The 23,005-nt window shown below is 43.6% G+C and overlaps 1 protein-coding gene across 5 annotated transcripts in view; it reads left to right on the top strand.

The window, feature by feature from the left end:
• The window catches only part of AOPEP (aminopeptidase O (putative)), a 395,656-nt gene that overhangs the window by 351,771 nt on the left and 20,880 nt on the right, over positions 1 to 23,005 (top strand). For 3 of the 5 annotated variants that reach the window (XR_007131178.1, XR_007131175.1, XR_007131177.1), the window contains exons 14-15: positions 20,093 to 20,209; positions 20,756 to 20,895. The exons of 1 other annotated variant lie outside the window; for it this stretch is intronic. Coding sequence is in view for 1 of the 4 variants with exons in the window: in XM_047754793.1 (XP_047610749.1) it covers positions 20,093 to 20,209 (117 nt within the window). In the remaining 3 variants the exon portion in view is untranslated. The remainder of the gene's footprint in view (positions 1 to 20,092; positions 20,210 to 20,755; positions 20,896 to 23,005) is intronic. One more of the 5 variants, XM_047754793.1, reaches the window with a different exon arrangement.

Below are 23,005 nucleotides of genomic sequence, written 5' to 3'. Positions count from 1 at the left end.
GATCCCATCTCCTTGCCTCCTGTTTCAGTTCCACAGGCAGGGATTCCACCTTCCACCGGAGAGCCTAAGACTGTCAAAAACACATCTGAGTGAGGAATGATGGGGAAAACACCCTCCTTCCTCGGGGAAGAGTTTACCAGTTTACCTGGAAAGATGATGGCTGTTTAATTGTTTCTGTGTGGAAAAAGTAACTGTGGGAACTTTGGGAAACATCATCATCAGGCAGTTAGTTCCCTGACAAAGTCTCTGCACAATGAAAAAAGAAAAGATGGCTTTGATCTTGTGGACGCAGTGGGTGGTTCCAGCCTCTTCCCCATTCCTTTTACTACAGGGACACTTTGTCAGGCTTCTCAAACCAGAAGGCCCTGCGGCACCCACGGCCTTATTAGCCAGGTTTAACCTATGTGCATGAAACACTGGGGGGGCGAAGGAAGACCTTGTTAGCAGCAGTAACATGCCCTTTGAACAGTGCAGGAAATGGCCTCATGAAAAGATGGATTCATGTAAGAAAATAGAAAATAAGGGAAACTATTCAGAAATAAGATGGTCTTTTAAACCAGTTATGTAATAATGTAAAATCTCATATAACCGGATTGTTAGGGCAGTGCTGTGTGTTCCAAGTCTGTGCGTCTGTGTCTTTGGGGGGCAGGGAGGGGCAGTGACACTTTAAAAATTACAGTAAACCAGGCTGTGATCTCACCATATGTGTTGAATTGAACACAACTCTTCTGTGTTTAATGAAGACTTTAGCCTTTAGGGGTAAATAAAACATCCCTAAACAGGGATGGCCTGAATATTTTTTACGGGCTGTAATAATTAAAGCCATGAAAAAGGTGGTGGGGTTATGTTACTTATTAACTTGAATCGTTCGGAGATTTGATCAAGACGTGGTTGCTTATGGCGTTTTGTTTCATGTGTGCCCTTTGTTTCATTGACATGCTCTGCCCCAGCCTCTGTGGCACTATAAAAGCAGACGGCAATGAGGAGCCAGACCCAAAAGAGCTTGTGGACCTCCTATCAGCGTTCTCATCCCACCCCACCAACCCCAACAACTTGTCAGCCACTAGAAATGAGCCTGACAACCCCCCCCCCCGCCCCCAACCACCACCATAAAGCTCTGAACTGGGGGAGAGGTGAGAGGAAGCACCCGGAAGAAATCTTCCTTTTATTTATTTATTTATTTATTTATTTTGGCTTTTTGCCTTTTTAGGGCTGCTCCCGTGGCATATGGAGGTTCCCAGGCTACGGGTCCAATTGGAGCTGTAGCCTACGCCAGAGCCACAGCAACTCAGGATCTGAGCTGCGTCTGCAACCTACACCACAGCTCACTGCAACGCCGGATCCTTAATTCACTGAGCAAGGCCAGGGATCGAACCCCCAACCTCATGGTTCCTAGTCAGATTCATTAACCACTGTGCCACGTCGGGAACTCTCTCTTCCCCCTTTTAGAAGCAAAAGATTAGAGCTTTTAAAAGATGCTTTTATTTTCCTCACACGTTGGGCCAAACATTAAGAAACAGGAACTTGGAACCCAGAGGTATTAGTCTCCTATTTCTGCTGTAACAAATGACCACAAATCCAGCGACGTAACATGGATTTGGTATCTTAGAGTACCTGGAGGGTCAGCCATTCCAAAATCCGTGTCACCAGGCCGACGTCCAGATGTCAGCAGACCTTTGTTCCTTTCTGGAGGCGCGGGGAGAAAACCCATTTCCTTGCTTTTTCCAGCTTTCAGAGGTGCCTGCATCCCTTGGCTTCTGACCCCTTCCTCCATCTGCAAAGCCGGCTGGGTTAGGCTGAGTCCCTCTCACACTGCCCTCTCTTCCTGCCTTCCTTCCTCCCTTACAAGGACCTTGTGATGCTGTTGGGCCCTCCTGAGGAATCTAGGATCACATCTCCATCTTCAGGTCCTGTTGATGAACGACCTTGATTCCCCTTTGCCATGTCATCTAACATAGTCATAGTTCCCGGCATTAGGACTTGGCCGTTACCCTGCTTATTAGCACACCAGGGAATGTTGATGGTGTAAAGGTAGGTGAATTGGGCATTCAGAAGACAAATACTGGGTGTGGTATTAGAAATGGGTTTTAACATAAGCTTCTTAACAATTTCTTACAACTGCTATCAGGAAGAAAAACACGTACATGTACACACACATATATATGCTCGATTAGTGGGAAAAGTTACTCATACTTTGAGCTTAAGGGGGGTTTTATTTCACTGTAACACCTAATGTCAGCTTCTGAATATAAAGAGACATTTTATTTAGACATCCAGATAATTTATAATTGCGGTTTGGGGGAAGTTGGCATTTCTCTATTCAGAAAACTGTATCCAGTGATTATAGTTTTATTAAGACTTAATCGTGTTTTGTCTTTGGGAATGTTTTTTTTTGTGCTATAATTTAACTTCATCGGAAAGCGTCCAGTAAAAATGATACTCTATTTTTAACACTGCAAATAGCCTTTTTGGTGTGCACATCTGTAAAATGTTGACATAGTTTTAACTGCTGAGTACAAGTTTTTGTATGTTAAATGGCTTGACTTTTCTGTGTCCCTTTTCAGATTGTGGGTAGTGCCCCCCTTCCCCCAAGGCCATGGCAAAGTCAGCTGAGATAATAGATGTGTGAAGTTCTCTGGGAGAGAAGTACCATCTGCATTTGCATAAAGCAGAGCTGCAGTGGTTAAGCTGTCAACAGCTTCCTGGTAGAAAATGTCCCTGAAATAGATATGACATTTACCTGTAATGGCTTTCCTTGCCTGTGAAATTAATGGTGTAAGGCTTAAAAAAAGTTATTATCTTTACATTTTTCTTCTGAGGTTGATCCTATTTTAACAAATTTTCAGCGTTTAGTTGCTAAAAATTAGTGCTAATGGGCACAAGATTGAAACTTTGATCTTGATGCAAGACAGGTTACATTAATTCAGAATTGACTGTGCTGGGTCCTGGGGGGTGGCGGGGTGGGGGGTTGATTCAAAGAAGCCATCCCAGGCCTGCAAAGAGCTCAGACATTCAAGCATATGCACAGCAGAACTCTAATGATGCCCTTACGTGGCTGAATAGAACTGCCTACATCGGAATCCAAGAGAGAGCAACATCCAGAAAGCAAAAATGGTTTCCGGAAGGGTTCTTGAAAAAAGCGGCCCTTGAGAAGTGATTCACAGAGAGAGAGCCGGCAAGAGAGTTCACATGGAGATTGGACCTGGAAGCGAGCATGTTGAGCCACACACACCGGTGGCCTACGTTACTGTTTTAGACAGAGAGACAGGAAGGGAAGGCTGGGCTCAGAGCTGCTTAGGGAGTGAAACTCACCTGGCCTGGCAGGGGTGGGCAAAGTGGGTTTATAATCCAGGTCTTTGCAGTAACTCAGGCTTGGTAAGGACCTAGGGCTTCCCTCAAGAGGGGTGCTGGAAATCAGGGGGAGAGGAGAATGGAGAGCTTCTTGTCAGCTGGTTTACACACTGGTTATTTTGGTAGGGTCGCTGGTTGCATTTCCTCACCCTTTGCCAGGGGTCTTCTTAAGGAGGTTTGGGGAGGAGCGCGGGGCCATTGTCCATTCACACCCAGGAGCAGGCAGAATGAGTCATTATAAAAGACAGAAAGGGCGCTCAGGGTGTTTCCTGACCCCCTTTGAGAGCTGGGTCCAGTTTTTAATAGGTGTGAGAAGAAAAATTGTAGAGTTTGTGCCGGGCGTCAAGAGGTGAGTAGCCAGGCAGGATTCGGTTGTAGGTGATTTACTCGATGAAGGTGTCGTGCCCCTCGTGCCTGCTCTTTATATGCGTTCTGAGGAAGAGGCGCTAGTATTTGACTGGGGTAGTTTCATCCTCTGCACCAGTTAGGACCGGCATCCGGCCCTGCCCCTGCGGTGCAGAGAGGGGGCCTCAGCTCTTGACTGACGGCGGAGGATAGGACCATAGGACCGGGACGCGTTGGGTGCCCTGCCTTACCCTCCCCAGCCACCAAGCCGTCTCCGCTGGCAGTGCCTCCGCACAGGTGGCTGGTGCTCCAACCGTGAGGCTGCCCTGGACCCTGGTGGGGGCGGCGTTTTTTTTTTTTTTTTTTTAATCGGTGGCTGCAGATTTTAGCCGGGGCTTGGTGGCCCATGTCCGGTGAGTGTCCAGAGCGTGGAGGAAAAATGGCTTGCTTAGTTTAACCCTTCTTGTTCAGCCGTGTTCCCAGCTTTGGAGCCGGGCTCTGGGTACACGTGAGATTCCCTAAATTTTTCCCCCACTCCGCTCCCCTCCCCCTACTGCTGAGCCCCGCCCCTCCCTTTGGGGACTGACCGAGACTGCACCTTTCTGGTGGTCGCTGATGGTGCGGTCCCCTGGTAAAGGGCAAAGGGGGGCTTCTGTGGACCTCACGCACTCACCAAGGTCTGGGCTTTGGAACCGAGGGAGTTGCTCGGATGAATGATTGCTGCATCTTGGCCGCAGCTCCACTGAGAGCTGAGCACTTTAATTTGGGGTTTTTCCCATTCCTAACCCATTGTTCTTCTAATTTGAGTCTTTTTTTTTTTTTTTTTTTCTTTGAGAGACTAACGGGCTCCGGGGACAGATGTGAGTGTAGTTCTGCCCGTCATTAAACTTCGATAAATTTAGTTGCGAGGGGGGAGCAAGACGTGCCCAAGAATTCAGGGCAGCGCCATCCAGCGGGCCCTGCGGGAGTTGGTAGTGGCTGGTTGTGGCGTTCGGGAGCTTGCCTTGGAAGGGTGTCACCGTCCCTGCTTTGAAGAGCGGAGGGAGCGGGGTGGTGCACAGGTTGGCTGCAGCAATGTGCTCTGCTTAGAACCAGAGGGGAAAGCGTGTCCCAGATAGGGTTTTTTGTTTTTGTTTTTGTTTTTTCAAAATAATAATTTCATGGGATAGGGCTGTTGATCTGACTTCCAAAAGGGGAAATGGTAATTATAACAAGAGCTTGCACCAATAGTATTGGAAGAAGCAGTGAGAAGTCTGTGTTGATGGCAACAACTCTCTTAGCTGAAGATACTCTCAGGACTGTATGTGGTATATGGTTTTTATCTTAAGTCTTGCTGCCTACCTTTGAGTTTAAAAGCAGAATTGCAGCTTTGACCAGTAGCTTAAATGGCAACGAGTTTTTGCTTTAAAAATAAATGCTAAAATAAGTTTATGTCCTGTGGATAGCAACATGGATGCTTGGCTGTTAGATGTTTACTTTTACAAGAACATTTTGGTATATTTTGTCAAATTTCTTTCTTCTTGTCTGTCACCACAGACTGTTGATTATCTGAAGGTAGATATGCTTTTTGCAAATTCAAAAAAAATTGGTTTGTTAAAAAAAATGACTCCTTTTAATGTTCTGAGACATTTGAAAATACGCATAAAGCTTATGTTCTCTACCTTCAAAGGGTGATACCCTGTCTTCCACCCAAGAAATGGACTTAGCTAGGAGAATCTTTAAAGCTCTTGACTTTGCTGGAGGATCTTGACTCAGTGGGGAATTTTGGAAAAATAAATTTGGGGAGACTATTATCTTTTCTCTGAAGGAGCTTTCTCCCTATGTCCTCGATTGCTCATCATGTTTATTTCATCTTCAGGACAAGTGTCTGGGAATCCTTTTATTAACGCTTTTATTTCCCAGGCACTTGGTTTTCTTATGTCAAGCATTTAAGAATGTCATCTTACTTTCAGGGCATTGAAGTTTTAGGCGAGGTAGACACATTAGCATTTGAAAGTGTTTGCATTTGGTTTTGTTTCTTATTTTCTACTTGTTTTAAGTTGAAATGGGTTGCTTTTCTTGTTAAAAGAGATTAACTTTCAAAGTGGTGCAACTTTACATTGTGTTCCGATATATGTCATATTGATATTTAGAGAGGCGGATTTAGCTGCTAAAAGCATTTTGTAGCAAAATAAAGTACTCAGTTAACTTTTTATCATATGAAGATTTCCTTCATTTTGGGGGTGGCAAATGGGATGGACTGGGAATTTGAGGTTAGTAAATGCAAACTACCACGTTTAGAATGGATAAGCAGGGAGGTCCTACTGTGCAGCCCAGGGAACTATATCCAGTCTCTTGGGATAGATCATGATGGAAGAGAATATAAGAATGTGCGGGTGTGTATATGACTGAGTCCCTTTGCTGTACAGCAGAAATTGGCACCTTATAAATCAACTATACTTAATTTAAAAATTTAAAAACAATTTCCTTCATTTAAAAATGGAGAAATTTTAGAGCATATTGAGTAAATGCATGGAGTGAGACTAAAAAACTATAGTTACCTGATATCTTGAAAAAATGAAAATGTTTTTGAAAAATATATATTGAAAGGGGAAGACATGAGTCATACAACCTATTTTATTCAGTGTTTTTGTAATGGTTATTTTATTATTTTTCTACTCCAGTAGTTCATTGCCTGTGTTTCTTTGGTTTTGTTTTTAATCTTTCACATGCCATAAATTGTTTAGTAATTCTAAAATGGATGCAGATTGCTTTAGAGATTAAACCAGTACTGGAAAATAAAGGGCTTTTTTTGTTGTTTCTGGTGTTTTATTTTTCTAAGCACATATTTCATGGTTATAGTTTTACTCATCCTGAAATACCCCCTGTTCATCTGAAACTAGACTGAAGAGACTCATACTCAGAATTGTGAATGGGCTATTATAAATTTCTGGGGGAAATAGGCCTGATCACTTCAACCAGTACTAATTAAGAATTATGCAGATTAATTACTAGAAAGATGCCCTGGGTGGTTTGTTGCCCTTTTATTGGCATAATCTGTACACTGTAAAGAAAACAGCCCTCCCACATCTTCGTACATCTTTCACCCTTTCACCAGGTGATCCAGGAACATTTGTGACTGTTCTGCAGGAGGCACTAAACTCAGGCATTTAATACTCATTTTTTCGTAACAGTGATTTTTCTTTTTTTTCTTTATTGTAGCTAGTATAGGCTGGTGTTTTTCCATAGAGATGCTGATATCCTGGTGAAATGGCACGTACGCTGGAGTTTAAACTTTTTTTTTCCCTAAAGTACAGTGAGTTACGAGAGAAAGTCTTCACATTCTATAAATTAGAGGAAAAATTGCTGCAGCTCTGATTGCCTTTGTTCTCAAAGCCATTTGAATTGCAGGCTGTGTTGGGACTGGTTTGGACATTGTTTAACTGCTGAGACTAAAACTTCTAATTAGAGTAATTACTGGGTGGGAGCTGACTGGCGGGGCGGGGTGGGGGCCAGGGGCGTGGCCGCGAAGGGGCGCCGCTCGGTGGGAACCCGGCCCGACGGGGCGCGCGGAGCGGGCGGGGCGGGGCGGGGCGCGGCGGCGACGGCCTCTCCGGGGATTGGCCCGGGAAGAGGAGGCGGCGCGCACGGCCGCCGCTGCGGATATCAGCCGGCGCCCGGGACCGATCCGCGAGGACTCCAGGCTCCGGCCCGCGCCCAGACGGGAGCCTCAGTAAGTCGGACTTTTTCCTCCCTCCCCCTCTCCCCCCTCCAGGTCGGGCTGGCCTGTCTGACAGCTGCGGGTGCCCAGGGCCGTCAGCTGGTGCTCGTTAGGAGAATGAAGGTGGTTTCTTCTCCGTCTACCAAATCCCTTCTCATTTTCCTCTTTTTAACTTTCCGTCTCTCCACCAAATGAGCTTGGCGGGAAAGAAAGCCAATTTGGGTCTCTCGTATTCGTTCTGCTTCATAATCCTATCCTCCTCTGCTCCCGGCTTAACAGCCCATTCTGTGGATTTGCATCCCCACTCCCGTGGTGGTGTCATTGGATGTGAATGGGAATTCTAGTTGCCTTCAAAAATACTATACATGGGCTCTTGCCTTCCTTTTCACGCCTTTGTACTAGACCTTTTTAAACTTTGAGTGCATTTCAGGGCATGGGCGTCGGTATCGTAATTTTTTGTGTATTTCCCAAATCTTCAAGGAAGAAAAGTAAGGAAAACAAATACATTCTGATGTGCTCAAGAACGCTTAGTACTTAAAGGACAAATCCAGAGAAAGAGTCACAGATGACCTCTTCAGACTAGAGCCTTCTTTAGAAAGGTTCTTGAGGTTAGCTCTCTTATCTAGAGAACTGTTCTCCTTCCTCTTTGTGTGCGCTCACCTAGAGGGGTCCTGGTCTTGGGTTTCAATTCGGTGCAAACATTCTTAGATGGAAACGTCGACCAAGTGCTGGACAGCTAACCACAGACAGTAAAAGAAGCAGTGTTTTTAGCTTTGACTCTAAAGAGAAGTTTGTTTGGGTAGCCCTGGAGGGAGCAGCCTGTTCATGTTTTATTTCTCTCTCAAAGGTAACTTACTTACAAAGTTATGAGATGAGACCCTACGTTGTGAAGTTAGTAGGAAAGTGGTTCTCAGCCTCTGAGGTGGCATTTAGTAATTGAAACATCTGTGTGTCCACTTTTCACTTTGAAGGCATCAGTGCTCACTTTTTTTTTCTTTTTTTCAGATTAATCTGTTATAAATCAGGCTTCATTTTGGAATAGAATATATTATAATTGGTATGTTGTGACTGATTAAAAGCGCGGTTGAAGAAATTCTGTTAAAATGTGGAAAGTAAACTTTTAAAGTTTCTTTTTTTAATTACATAAGAAAAATTTCTTAAAACCTACACAAAGAAAACTGTTCATTGCTACCTCTTTTTTTTCTTTTTAACATAAGTTCCAAGTTAATTTATAAAGCAGATAATCTGGGTACTGAGAGGAGGGACAGTTTGGTTTTCTATAGACTGATTATCTTTCGTTAAAATGGACAAACAATTCAAAAACTTAGAAATGCTTAAACATTTCTTGCAATTTTGAAAAGTTCTGTGCTATTAAAATGTATTATGCTCATAAAATAATTCTGAATTTTTCTTTTTTGAGCTGTTATACATTTATACATACATAAAGGCATATAAAAAAGGAATCAAAATGCTACAACTTAATGACAGTTTGTATGAAATTTCTTTAGGAGTCTATTAGGAATAACTTGCAGTAATTGAGATTTTAGATTGCTACTAGATCACAGATCTTCAGTTTAATCTCCTTCATACTAACACCTATGAAAGGGTTTTGATAGGTCTCAGACCTGCTGGGATTTTAGATCTCTAAGTTTTAGGTCCATGGTTATTAAGTATCTGTTTTGCATTTTTGAAGACTAATCTCTGTTTAATGAAGTATTTGAAATTACAAAGTTTTTCTGTGGGAGCAACAAATGAGGCCGAATTTCAGATTTCCTGCTCCTGTATCCGCTTCAGTCTGCTCTGGGCCTTGAGTCCAAGTTGAAGCTCACAGTAGACATAGTAAGATTATAATGTCTGAATTCTTATAGCAGTAAGAGTATGCTTAGCTCTAAAGAACATTTTTGTAACACTCGTTTCAGTCTGATTGTTTAGTTGGTAGTAGTTCTTATCATGATGGGAAGTCACATTGATTTATGGATTAGTCAGCCCTTTGTACGTTGCTTTCGACTTTGGGGTAAACAAACCTGGCATGGATCATGAGCAGGCCGTATATTGTTCTATTTCCCATTCACCTGTTTGTTTTACCTTCTTACATTTTGTGCATCCACAAGACAGCCATTTCTCTGTCATACAAAATGCTGGCCCATTAAGAGCTTTTGTTCCCTTTAGATGCACTGGTATTGAGGTGGAAGAGAGAAAAGGAGGAGTTAAAAATGAAGTAAACACTTCTTGAAAGTATGTGAAACTTGTTCTCTGCCTTTCTTTTTCCTGAAGCTCTTAAGTCCATCGTTGTTGTTGTTGTTGTTGTTGTTGTTGTTTTTCCCAATAATAACAGGTTTCTGTAAGTGTTGAAGTGACCCTTAAGAAGTTAATTCTTTGCTCTATTCCTCATAAAACTTTTCAGAGTTAATCTGGGATATAAAATGCCTGGACTAGAATCCAAAAGTGTACAGAATTTGAGTGAAACCTGACTCCTGTGTTTTCTGTACATTAAATCATTCTGTGAAAGAAAACTGAGACACTGGATAGTAATTGTACAATACTCTCAACACTTTTTTATTAAGTAAAAACAACTTTATTCCTGTATTTTTCCAGCAATAATTCTCGTGGCTGGATCCCTTCCCCCCTTCCGCCTCACATCTCTCAGTTTCTCTCTAGTTGTGGTGGGCTATACATGTCTTTAGGGATATGTTTCTTTGTCAACTTTATGACAGAAGCCACGGCAAATTGTAGACATGTGCCTAAAATGTATGCTTCGTTTGGGTTTGGTAGAAAATAGAAGAAGAGTAGAAATTAAAATCTGACCCAAAAGATTTCTCTGTTGTTTTGACTACGCACCTATGAAAAAGACAGGGCAGGACCTAGGAGTGATGGAATGTTAGGATCTTACACCAGAATAAATACCCAAGATTGAAGTTGGTTTGTAAATTATGTCTGTGATTAGTAAGATGTCAAGTACACACGTTGTATCCGGTCCCGGTCGTTCGTCCAAGCCGAGCCGAGCGCCAGAGTATGACTTGGTTTCGCCTTCTTTCTGTTTCTTATCTTTCTATCACCTTGCAACTCTTGCTGGCATCATTATCTCCAAAATGTTTTTGTGGCTTACTTTTTTGTAGAGGTTAATTTTGATAGTTTTTTAAACCTAATCTGTATTAACATTTTAAAAAGGAGACTGCAAAGCACAGGAACCAGGTCTCTGTAAGAGATACTATTGAGCTTTTGCACTTAGCGGGAATGAGTTGTTACAATACAATCTTAACTTATTCATTAGTTCTTTAAAAACATTGCAGAGCCATCATTTCATTGATTGCAGTCGGTTACAATTGACAGTGCATTTCAGTTATTTTATGGTCAGCCTTTAAAGTAGGAATTATCTACCACATTTGTTATTATACGGAAGGTTTAGAAAACTTTTTAAAGTGAGTGTAGGTTTTGGAATGGTGGCTTGAATTTTCATGTGTAGGTATATCAATTTTCTTTTAATAGAGTTTTACCTAAATCACTGAATCATTGCTTGGCAGCAGTCATTTTTCTGTATTACTCCATTTTACTGTATTACTTTATTTAAATTTATATTACTTTATTTAAATTTGATAAACATTTGAGTATCTAGCATGGGGTAGGTGGCCCATGAAACGAGCAAGATCGGGTTCCAGTCCTTAAAGATCTGCCTTAAAAGTGTACATTCTTTTTATGGAAGTTAAAATACGGTTTTGTTTGAACTCAGTTATTCCTTGTTTAAATTTAAGAGAATCCTATTTTTGTCCATAACATTTTAAAAAGCATAATTTCAGTAAATGCTTACTTTTCTTCCCAATTGCTAATCCCCTATCATTTAGAGGAAAGCGAATATTCTTTCCTCCAATGATGGGGGATTAGCAATTGGGAAAAAATATTCAGCGGACTGAATATTCCTAAGGTTTGTGTTTTGTACATATGAACACCTTAATTTTGTGCATAGCACATCGCAACTTTTACCAGGAACATAGAGCTGTAGAAAATAAATCCAACCAAATGTTACACGGAGGACTCTAATAATTGATGCAGTAATTTTCTAGGCGCATTAGATTTGTAGCAGATCATCCCACACAGACTGTCTGATTTTGACAAGTGGCGGGGGGTAGTACAGGAAGTTGGAGAAAGATAGGAAGAAATTCTGGGTTTGAATGAAATTACAGTGACTGGGTTTTCCCTTGGGGAAAAAAAACTCCAAAAATATTTGGTAGTTCATTTATGTTATAAATGACAACATAAAAATCTGAGCCTATGACTGTTTGACATAGTGCTTCATAGATATTTGCAGAGCATTTGGAAAATTTAAAAATCTTTCAGTTTTTGAGGATGGCTCACACAGAACTTACGTCTTATATTTGTCCTTATTATTTGTCCTCTCTGTTCAGAAGTAACAACATCAAAACTTCGGAGATCTATATAAATTTCAAATATTGTTGTTAAGGCTAAGAATAGAGCAGCTCTGATGGATTTCTTGGTGCACAGCCCTGCTAGGGGATCTGCCTGTAAGAAACTGCTTTATAGAAGCCCCTGGTTTCCAGGTTGCTAGCTCAGTTTTTCGTTAGAGAATGTGCGTAATTGTTTACGCATTTCAGTGCTTAGAGTTGCGGTGTTGAATTTCTTCATAAAGTGGATCTTCTCTCCTTTAAGTAAATTATTGGGAAACAAAATTTTTAACATGGTTTAAGAAAAACAGTTCAGCTGGATCTGGAGTCAGGAAAGAAAAAGACCAGGCAGCTCATGTAAGTTACTTAAGAGAAAAACTTGATGCGAAGCTACTCAGTTTCTCTGTGTATATCTTTAGGCAGTTACTCATCCAAATTCAACCGTAGTCTACTTTCTCTTCTAACTTTCCCTTCGCTTAATAACATCTCTTTCCACCTCAGCATAATACAGAAACAATTAACATCTCATTGTTTTAAAATAGCTGCATAGTCATCTGCTGTGTGATGGTTATATACCATAGCCAGGATTTTGACACGCAGAATTTGACCGATTGTTTTCACAATAAAGGTATATTCATTCATATGGTGGACTTTGGGGTGGTCGTAAAGTAGTCGGTGAGCAACCAGAATTTTGAGTTAGAAAATACCACTTTATAACTGAGGAAGGCAGATTCGTAAACTGTATATTCTTATTCAAGATAAATACATCAATTTTTAAGTCCAGTGGTATTAACTTAGGTAAGAGCATTAATTCTAAAGAAAAGAGGCAGATTTCTATTAAAAGAAAACACAAACCGAAAACCTGTGAATACAGGAAAAGTTAGAAGTAGTCTCTGATGCTTTCAAGTGTTCCAAATTCTTTAGAAAGCTTTAAACAAGGCCTACATTGAGCATGAGTGTTGTCATGGTAGGGTGAATGGACTAAAGCACTTAGGAATTTATAGTTTCTTCTTCATGAGCGATGATTTTCTTGAGAAGCATAAAATTCCAGTCAGGAATGGTCTCGCTTTGGCCCCTTTGGTTATTGGTCTGGCAAGTTCCCGAATAGGGAGGGCTGACACGGAGATACCAAGCATCTCTTGTAAAATACTTGAGAATTTTTAGTTTGCGTATTTACAAAGATTTATTTTCCCATAAACCATTAGTGTACACATGACTGTAGGAGGTGACAAGAGGATTGCATTTTATGTCCTTTAAATACTATGTTTTGTATCAAATTGCATATAGTTTGGGTAAGTTTTATAAAAGTAAGGGAAATGTTAGCACATGAAAATTTGACCCTTATGATGTGACATGAGAATGATTTAGGCCAACGAATTGTTTCAGATACTCTCTCTTGGTGGCGTCTGTTTTGGTCACTGGGTGTCACTTTTGGAAGCACCACTGCCGAACTATGGCTCAGAAGTGTGATTTGATTTTTTTTTTTTTTTATCTGTAGCTTTTACAGTTGTTTTCCCCCAAGTATAGTAAATACACCTTTTTTTCTGTGTGAAGTGAATTATGTGAATATTTGCTTCTGTTTGACTTTTTCTAGAACTTGACTATAGACATATTCCCTAAAGATGTTTGATAATCAGAAATAACTGACTGTGCTAGATAAATATACCTATTGATTGTTTTATTTTGAAGAAAATTGTTTTGACTTGGTTGGCAGTTCTTTAAGCTGTCTTGTTTTTCTTCACCATGGAAAGGATGGTTTTTCTTTTGTAAGTTTGTTTTTCAGTTTGTTTTTAGAAGCAGCTTAAATCAGTTGTGTTTCTCCTCTATCCAAGTTACAGTTTTAAAGTCCTTTCCTGATATCATGATATCCTCATTGCCAGCAACTCTCAAGCAGACACTTGCCTGTGTAACATGTCACATGATTCCTTTTTGTCATTTAAACATGTTTGTCATTAGAAAAGTGACAGATGAAAGAAGATCTATACTAACATGGTCCTGGTCAGGGTTTGGCGTGGGCAGAGTCAGCTCACCAGAGTTCTGATTCTCAGGATTTGGGGTTTGGGGATTGTGAGGAAGAAGAACGCTTTTGTTTTGAGAACCTTCATGGATTCTATCTCAGTTTTACCCCATTTTCAAAGCTCATCGTATGAAAACTCAGACAACCTGAGATTTTTACTTACCGTGTTTTATTTTGGTTCAGAGCAGTGTCTGCAGGATACCTTGGTTTAAAGTTCTGTCTTGTGTCCTGTTGTCAGAGTTCCTCGTGGCCCTTCGTGGGAAGACCTATGAATGGGAACAGTTTGCTCTCACACCTGTGCTCTGTGGGGGCACTTGAGGGTGTAGAGTGGGGTGGGTGTGTTTTCTGGGAAGAGTAGAAGGGAATTTGTTAGACTTCGGGGGAAGGCTGATTTAAAGGACACTTTATATCTGTGGGATTACCTTTTTAATCCAAGGGGCCATGGAGAACCGTTGTCTCTTTTGTACCTCTGTGCCAGAAAATGTGTGACTTCCAGAGGTCAGCCGCCCCAATTCTGGTTTGGACCCTCTGTGTAGCCAGCGTCCAGGAGAATTTGAGGTTTTCCTCCCTCCCCCATTTCTTCTGTTTTTGTTCAGTGTAAACAGTTCCTGCCGTAGTAACATCGACAAATATAGCAGAGAATGCTTTTCTGGACGAAGAATGCTCCCTAAGCATTTTTTAACCATTTTTGGGAAGAATCGATCTTTCCGTGTATTTCAGACTGGCTGAAAGAGAGGGAGGCCGTCGCTGTAAATTGAAGTGACATCATATGTATTGCCCCCATTGATCCGCTGTTAGTCTCCAGCCAGGATAAAAGGAAGCGGCATCAGGGAGGAAGCATGCTTCATTTAGGCACAGATCCCAGAGTGCTAATGGGGTAATAATAGAACTCACGCCACTGTCAGTCGGTGGCTGCATCAGTCCCGGGCTCACCCCCGTCTGGGAGCCTCTCCGAGGAGGCTGCCTTCGTGTGCGGCTGCAGCACCAGCTGGGCTGCGAGGGGAGGTGCCCTCCTTTGCTTTAGGAGGGGTGCGGCCGGGGGCCTCGGACGTGCGCGTGCCCCAGCTTCCTGTGTCTGTCCTGCTTGTGGAAGGTCAGTGTGCAAGGCGTCGGGGACATTTTCTGCCCTCGGAGGCCAGCTGGCCCTTTCAGGGTGGCGCTACAGCGAGAGAACCGGTGGAGGGGCCTCCATTGCGTGGGTGGTCTTCGGGGAGCCAGGAGTGAGTGAAGCCCCCGGGACAGCCCTACGCGGCCTCTTAGGCTTCTGGAAGAATCAGGGTTCCTTTTCTTTGTGCTGCTTGTAGACTGGGAGGTGGGGGTACCGGGGTGGGGGGCGCGGTGTTGGAAGAATCCATACTTTCTTTCCAAGATCGTATGTACCAACTCTTGAGAACTGTTCAGACTTGTGCGGCTTGCCTCAACTCTTATGTTGACTGGGAAAAATTACGAGGTAGACTCCCCCCTCCCCCCTTTGCATTTCTGGGTAATTAGCAACCATGGAATCCTCCCTGTTTAGAGCAAGAACACAGACTCCTAAAGTCTTAGCACATCTCATTGTAGTGACTTGACCTCCTCTGGTCTTCTGTGTGTTGGGCGCGAGTACGTTTCCCACTGTTGTGAAGTTATCTGTTTCCAGTACCCACATGACTTTGGCACCCCATTCTTATTTTGTCTAAGTTTCTGAGGCAGATGCAATTTAAAAATACCGAGCTGGTTTCCATATGGAAAAAATAATAACCTCGTCATGAATTCCTTGTTTGTGCAAAGGAAAAAGAACTTTCTATTCCTGTCACTGTTGAACTGTGGGTGTGAGTGCTACTAGACCCTCAGAAATAAAGGCAAATTCTTTTTATAATGTTCACAGGAGCTGCCTTCTCAGGAGATAATGCTCCGAAGCATGTGCTTTGTTTTTCTTAATCACTCCGTAGTGTGCCTGGTAGCGGTGTCTTGTCTGCTGCCCCCATACAACCGTGTTAAACAGAGTCGGCCTGGAAGTCATGTGAAATTTCATTTGATTTCTCCGTGGGTGGCAGTGGAGTGACCCACAGAGCATTTCCCGGTTGCGGCCGTGCCAGCTGCCAGGGTGGGTGGCCCCCCCCGGCACGGCGTCTGAGCCCATTCGCTAGTGTAAGATATCTCTCGGTGGCTTTGCGAACATTTTGGTTTATTACTTAGTACTTTTTCATCCTAGGGTGGCTTTAGAGGGAGTAAATGTTTATTTTACAAAGCGAAGTGTACTTTATTAAAGCGAGCTACTGACCCCGTTTTTAAGACCCTCTTTTCAAGATCTGTACTCTCATGTAAAAATGAGGTAATGTTTACTTCCTTATCCCTGAGTGAAAGATACTGAGTTGGTTTTATTGTCTGTCTACTAAAATAGCATTTGATCCCTGTTTTTTTCTAGTTTTCTCCTTGTTTAGAAACTCCCTCATACCTGCCACACCCGTGGGTTAGAAAGTTACACTTGAAAGCCAAATGGCTACAAGTTGTTTACTAAGTGAGAGTCATTTACACAAGCCCTTTCTGAAGGACTCTCAACTGCCAAGAAGGAATGTTCTCATTCTCTGTTGGGCCTTGGTGCCTTTGCCAGCCTCTGAACAAGCTGGTGCTTGCCGCATCCGTGGGGCGCCTTCCTTCGTGAGGGAGGAAGGAGAGCTGATGGGGGGTGTGCGCCTGCTTGCTCTTTTCATTTCTCCAATTAAAGTAAACTGAACAAAGAACCACACTGGTTTAACTCCCTCCCTTCCCTCTTGGCTGCCCATCTTACGTCAGGGACCTGGCTTTCCCTGCTTTTCCATTGCCTAAAGTTAGGAGAGGGCGGAAGCTTGCAGTGATCCTCTTGGTTCTATTTCTCTGTGCCCATGTGTGAACTTTCTGCTTAGAAGAAAACTGCAGGAGATCCAAAAGCATGAATCCAAGGAATTGCTGTGGTGGTGCAGTGGGTTAAGGATCCGGCATTGTCTCTGTGGTGGCTCGGGATTGATCCTCGGCCTGGCACTGTAGGTTAAGGATCCCGCGATGACACAGCTGTGGCCTAGGTCACAGCTGTGGCTTGGATTCGATCCCTGGCCCGGGAGCTTCCATGTGCCTCGGATGTGGCTGAAAAGGGGAGGGGGGAGGAGTATGAATCCAGACATTTTGATGGGTTCACATATTAGTAATACCCTGATTTTAAAGAGGGGTTTATTGGTTAAACCCAGTTGAGGTAAATTGAGGACCAAGCCAGTCATCTTCCTCAGGGTTTCCTTCCTCCATGGATCTCCCTAGTTTAAGCCAAATGCTAAACCCAAGTTCTAACAATAGGCCTTTTGTAAGTAAGCACCAGCACATAATAGGGAGATGCTTTTCTTTCTGCTCTTTCCTTCCCTGTAATTCTGCAAATTGGCTGGGCTTGTTCCTTCTGCAGTTAGTGAGTGAGGCCCCCACCCCCAGCTGATGGGTGTTCTGTGCTATATCAGGCTGGGCCCTTCCCCAGAAGCTGTCTGCGTGCCTGGCTCTTGCTGCCGGGGATAGGCTGCCTCCAGAAGTGCTGCTGACCCGTTGTGAGCGTGCCACTGGGGAGGCAGGACTGGGTAGCCACCGTGACCCAGTGCAGGCAGGTGGGCTGCTGCTGGACGGGCACCCAGACCAGCCCACCGCCGAGGGATGGGGGCCACGTGGAGCACGCTTTGGAAAGGGCTGTAGTGGGGTAGGTGGGGAGAGACTCCCAGGGAGAAAAGGTAGGCTCTGTGGGGAGGGTTCCAGTGCAGGAGGGCAGTCAGGGAGGGTCTGTACAGGGGAAGGAAGGGGGTACAGTCAGGGCTGGGGCTGAAGGCATGGACTCTGCTGGATAAGGGCCCCGCTTGGAAGGTAGTGAAGGAACATCCAGAGAAAGAGGCTGCAGGTTGAGATGGGTGGAAAGGAGGGCTGAGGGAGCTGGAGTACTGGGCCGGCTGCAGAGATGGGGCTACAGCACGAGGGGCCGCAGGAAAGGGGGGGCACAGAGTCTCAGCCCTGCTTCCTGGTTGGGACTTCGGGGGAGCTGGGTGGGAGTCCTCACTGGGCCTGTGGCACAGCCTGTGGCCACCAGTGCCTGCCTACCTGCCTGCCTGCCACATGCGTGCGTTGTGTAGACAGTGTGCACGTGGGACAGATGCCCCCCAGAAGCTGGTGCTCCCGGATTTGGCCTGTTTGAGAAAACAGCACGTTTCTTTTAATATCATAAAAGTAGCCTCCTGTGTCTAAAACTGTAGAAAATGGAAAACTGGTGTTTTGGTATTAGTCATTATGTAGTCTAATTTGATATCTTTAAAGCATCTCACAGAACAAGCCTTCTAAGGGAAGGACATCACGTTCTCGCGTAGAGAACCTCCCAGGGCGGTGCTCAGTCCTAACCCTCTGTTTTTGCTGAAGCACCTGGTTTCCCTGTCAGCCCCGGAGGGTCCACAGCATGACACTCCAGTGGTGGAGTGATGTTACGAGATGAAAATACCCAAGAATCAAGTGTTGCACATTTGTATCTGTCTCACCAGAGGAAAGTGGGGTTTATAAGAGCTTAGAAAGGTGAGTGAGAAAATACAAGAAAGGCTTTCTTTGTGGAATTACCTGGTAAATGTCATGCATGAAGTCTCGACTGGGTTTTCTTACAAATGCATTTTTGGAAAAGTGTGTGTGTGTGTGTGAGAGAGAGAGAGAGAGAGAGAAAGAATGGGGGGAGGGCAGGCAGAAACAGAGTGCACACTTGGGTCGAAAGGTAAAGAGAGGTTGGAGAAGATTTTAAATTTCAAGAATTTCTTTTAGGGTAACAAAATGGGGGTTAAAACCCAGATGTTCTGTTGCTGTGGTGTTGACTTCCAGAGCCTTAAATTTGGGTTAATTGACACGAATGAGCAAGAATGGAGAAAAGCTAAATGTAGACAATAGTAGAATTCATGGTAACTAAGTCTTTCTATATATTTATTTATTTACTTATTTGTTGGCTGTGCCTGCAGCATGGGGGAGTTGCCGGGCCAGGGGTCTAGGTCCTTTACCTGTTGAGCCACCAGGAAACTCAAAGACCTTCATTTCAGAATAAACATTTTTCAGTTCCTACAAAATCTATCTTAAATTGATTTTTCCCCCCTTCTGTCAACAGTTTGAATGCTGTTCTGTGCTAGAGGCTGATCTAGGCACTGTGGTACAGTAGTGAATAGGACAGATATTTTAAGTTCTTGGATTTCATAAGTATTGTTTGTTCACAGATGAGTTCATTTTTGAACCACGTAAAAACTATTTCCTCTCTGCCCTTAACTAGAACACCATTTTTACTTATCCAGTATGAAAACTCAGGAATATGAGTGATCTTGTGTGTGTGGTGTATGTGTGTATAAAATAATACATACACGCACATATAATCATATACATATACAACCTTTTTTTAATGGAATAATGAACTTACAGTTTTTATAATGGAGGGAGACATGGTTCTAGTTCCATTACATGCTCTTTAGTTTTTGGTATACATTTTCAAGATTTATATGGTAAAGAAGGAAATCTGAAAGTTGCTTCATGTTTCTGCTAAACTACCATGTGTTCACCTAAGATTACGTGGTTTCTTGAGTATTTGTCTAGGCTAAATGACACTTTCTGTCATATGCATGCTGTAAATAAAAAGATCTAATAAAACTATGATAATGTTTTGTTAAGATAGGCGCAGTTTTTATCATTCACCATGTGTATATGTACATTAAATCATCACGTTGTACACCTTAGAAAAACATACGGTGTACACCCTAAAAAGGTAAACACAGTTTTGATCTGCTCTTAAATATAGAAATGACATGGAAAATAGGGCTTAATGAGGCCCCAGAAAGCAGAGTCTTTGGGGATACACTGTAAACCTTGAGGTTTTGGAGTTCCCATCGTGGCTCAGCAGAAATGAATCTGACTGGTATCCATGAGGATTCAGGTTTGATCCCTGGCCTCGTTCAGTGGGTTAAGGATCCTGTGGCGTAGGCCTTGAGCTGTGGTTTAGGTCACAGACCTGGCTTGGAGCCTGTGGTGTAGGCCTGCAGCTGCAGCTCCAGTTCGACCCCTGGCTTGGGAACCTCCATGTGCCATGGGTGCGGGCCTAAAAAGACAAAAATAAATAGATAAATAAACCTTGAGGTTTTACCAGAGTCAAGTCAGCAGCCTTCCTGTGTTTCAGACAGTTGCTGGAAGTGCCCAAGTTACCCTTGATTTGCTGTCTTCGGTCTGAACATTTGGGTGTAATTTCTCATAAGCTGCACAGCATCTTCACGGGCTGTTCGTTTTTGCCCTCAGCTTCTTCCAGACCAGCTGCTCTTGCTTCTGGAGCATCTCTTAGAGCAGACGACCTTGAACCCTCGAACCCTGCAACGCCTTGAGCGGACATACCACCTCCCGGAGCAGGATGCAGAGGTAACAAGGAACGCCCTCGACTTAAATTGGGGGCCCTCCCCGTGGGTGAAGAATGATGGTCCCCTTGAGTCCCCACCTGTTGGAACTGCTCTTCCATTAACCACACCCGTGCTGTGTGCTTACCAGTGAAGAGCCGTACTTGAGGCATAGGGTGAACTGCTCCTCTGGGGGGTGCTTGCTCCAGTGGGGGGCCTCTGATCCCCATCATTGCCAGGGCATTTTGAGGTCCTGAGTTTTTCCCCCTCTTTCTTCTTAAATCACCAAGGTGGACAGACGCCTCTTCAAGGAATGCATAGGCGGGTTGAATTGAGTGTTTTTGAATTGTGAACTCAGGCGGGTCGTCTTATGCACGATGGTGGTGCCGTCCTGTTGCATGCTTAAGGAAACTTGGCTCAGATGTGCCAGAGCTTCTTGGTAGCATTCAGTTAGGACAGGAAAGGAGCCATGTGGAAAGGAAATGAAAACTAAAGCTAACAGCCGTGGTTTGAAAAGCAAAATTGGATGCTTATGGGAAAGCAATTTGACGTGGTCCTTAATATCTTTTAGCTTATCGTGAAGAATGCAGTGTGAATCCTAAGACGAGTTTTTAAACCTGGAAAATACTATGCAGTGTATTTAGTCATCTGAAGTAAAGACTTAAGCATGCAGTCAGAAAAGCTGTTTTATATAGAACTCCTAAAACGCAGGTAAGTTGGATTTGTGTTTAGAGAATTACTGAATATGTAAAAACTGTGCAGTCCATGATGGCAGCTGTCAGGCACATGTGGCCGTTGAGCACTTGGTATATGGCTGCTTCACATTGAGAGATGCTATGAAATGCATAGTGGATATTGAACCCAGAGGATAGAAAGAGGAATGATAGAAATACCCCAGTAATTTCTTCTTGTTGATCGCCTTGTCAAAATGATACTTTAGACTCGGTGGGTTAAATATTATTCAGATTAATCTTGCCATTGTTAAAAGGGAGTACATCGAGAAAAGCCGACTCATTGTTAGGTTAAAAGGTGGTAGGATGGACATTGTTATACATTTTTAAGCCCTTAACGTAAAATTTAGGATTTAATGTAAAAAAGAGAGAGAAGACATATGTAGTTTTTTTTTTTTAACCCATCTGAGCATAGATGAAATGTGCAACTGTTACTGTTTACTTCAGCTCTTTATATTTTTGTTTATAGGAGTTTCCAAATGCCAGCCTGTTATTTTTAATTAGTGTTTAAAGGAGGGCTCTATTTATAGGCATGAGGTTATGCTTTAATCAGAGCTGAATACCACTGAAATGCCAGGCCTCAGTGACGGGCGGGCAGTGGACAGACGGAGGCGGGAGGATCAAAGCAGGTGCCGGGCACCTGTCTCTCCTCGTCCAGAAGCCGGGAGGTGGGAGACCCTGTTTCCCCCGCCCCCACCCCTTCCTCTTGGCATAAACATAAAGCACATCCTGTTCTTAACTTACAGCTCAACTTGCTTGTTATATATAACTTCTTAAACCTTTGAGAAATACAATAAGTTTTATTTTGGTTGCTTGTTTTTAAATCTCACAAAATATACCACGATGCCCAAAGCCTGGGCAGTCTCTTCAGATGTGGTTCTTTGGTGATGAGAGACTGAGGCCTGAGGAAAGCTTTGCTCGGTTTGAGTGGCTAGCGTGCCCAGCATTCGTGCGGTTCACGGATGCTTAACTCTGCCAGGCACCAGGGATACAGCAGTGGCGAGGGTCACCCTCAGGAAGTTTGTATTCTGGAAAGAGAGCTCATACGTAAATGAACAGGACAGCCTCAGATAAAGAGCAGCAAAGGAGAGTACAGGTGACATGGGCTGGGTGTCTCCAGATAGAGTGCAGGAAAGGCCACAAAGAGAACGTGACATTCGAGCCAGCACCTAAGGACAGGAATGAGTTGGCCATGTAAAGCCAAGGGTCAGGGCTGGTTTCCATACGGAGGTGACAGCAGGTACAGAGGTCTGAACGTGGCGTAGGGGGTCAGCCAAGTTTTTCTGTAAAGGAGCAGATTTTGATAGCTTAGGCCGTACAGTTTCTGTCGCAACTAACTAGTCCCCTCTGCTGCTGTGGCTCCAAAGCTGCCGTGACAGCATGTACACGAACAGACGTGCCTTGTTTCAGTAAAGGTGTTTATGGTCCCTGAAACTTGAATTTCATATAATTATCACATCTCAAGATAATTCTTCTTGGTGCTGTTCCTTTTTAAAACTATTCTAAGACGTCCACCCCACTCCTACTAGCTGTGGGCCCGTTTGGCCTGCCCCCTCTGGAGCTGGTTGACCCCTACTTTGGGACCTCGGGTTGAGGTCAGGGGGGCACAGGGCCCAGATCAGGGGAGGCCCTGAGGCCTGACCATGTGCCACCGCCTTGCCCCTTCCCAGGCCCTCTGGGGCCCCGGCATGTGGTCAGTTACACTGACAGCTTAGCTTACTGTGAGGTTGCCTTGAAATGTCACTCAGAACCAGAAAAGCAACAGGATTTTGACCAACCAGGGTGTTTTCTAGAAACTTTATTAGTTAAATGTGATTTATTGTGACACTGATTAGCAGGAATTTTGTTGACTAGCCATCTGCCTTTATTTTAAGTGACAGAACATTTCATGGGAGAAAGAATTGTTATTTGGTGGAAAAATGAGGATTCTGACTCTGTTCTGGGTGCTGCTTCTTGGCCAAACATAGCAGGATCGTCCCTTTCGGTTGTTACCAGAGCTTGCTAATGTGGAATAAATAGTAGTCATTCGAAACATGGCTGAAGATACTGGCATGTGGCAGGTTGTGTGTGGAGCGGTTGCAGTGGGACGT

Source organism: Phacochoerus africanus, chromosome 12 (genome assembly GCF_016906955.1).
Source record: "Phacochoerus africanus isolate WHEZ1 chromosome 12, ROS_Pafr_v1, whole genome shotgun sequence".
NCBI lineage: Eukaryota > Metazoa > Chordata > Mammalia > Artiodactyla > Suidae > Phacochoerus > Phacochoerus africanus.
The sequence above is the reverse complement of the archived record's forward strand: the minus strand, read 5'-3'. Positions and strand labels throughout refer to the sequence as shown.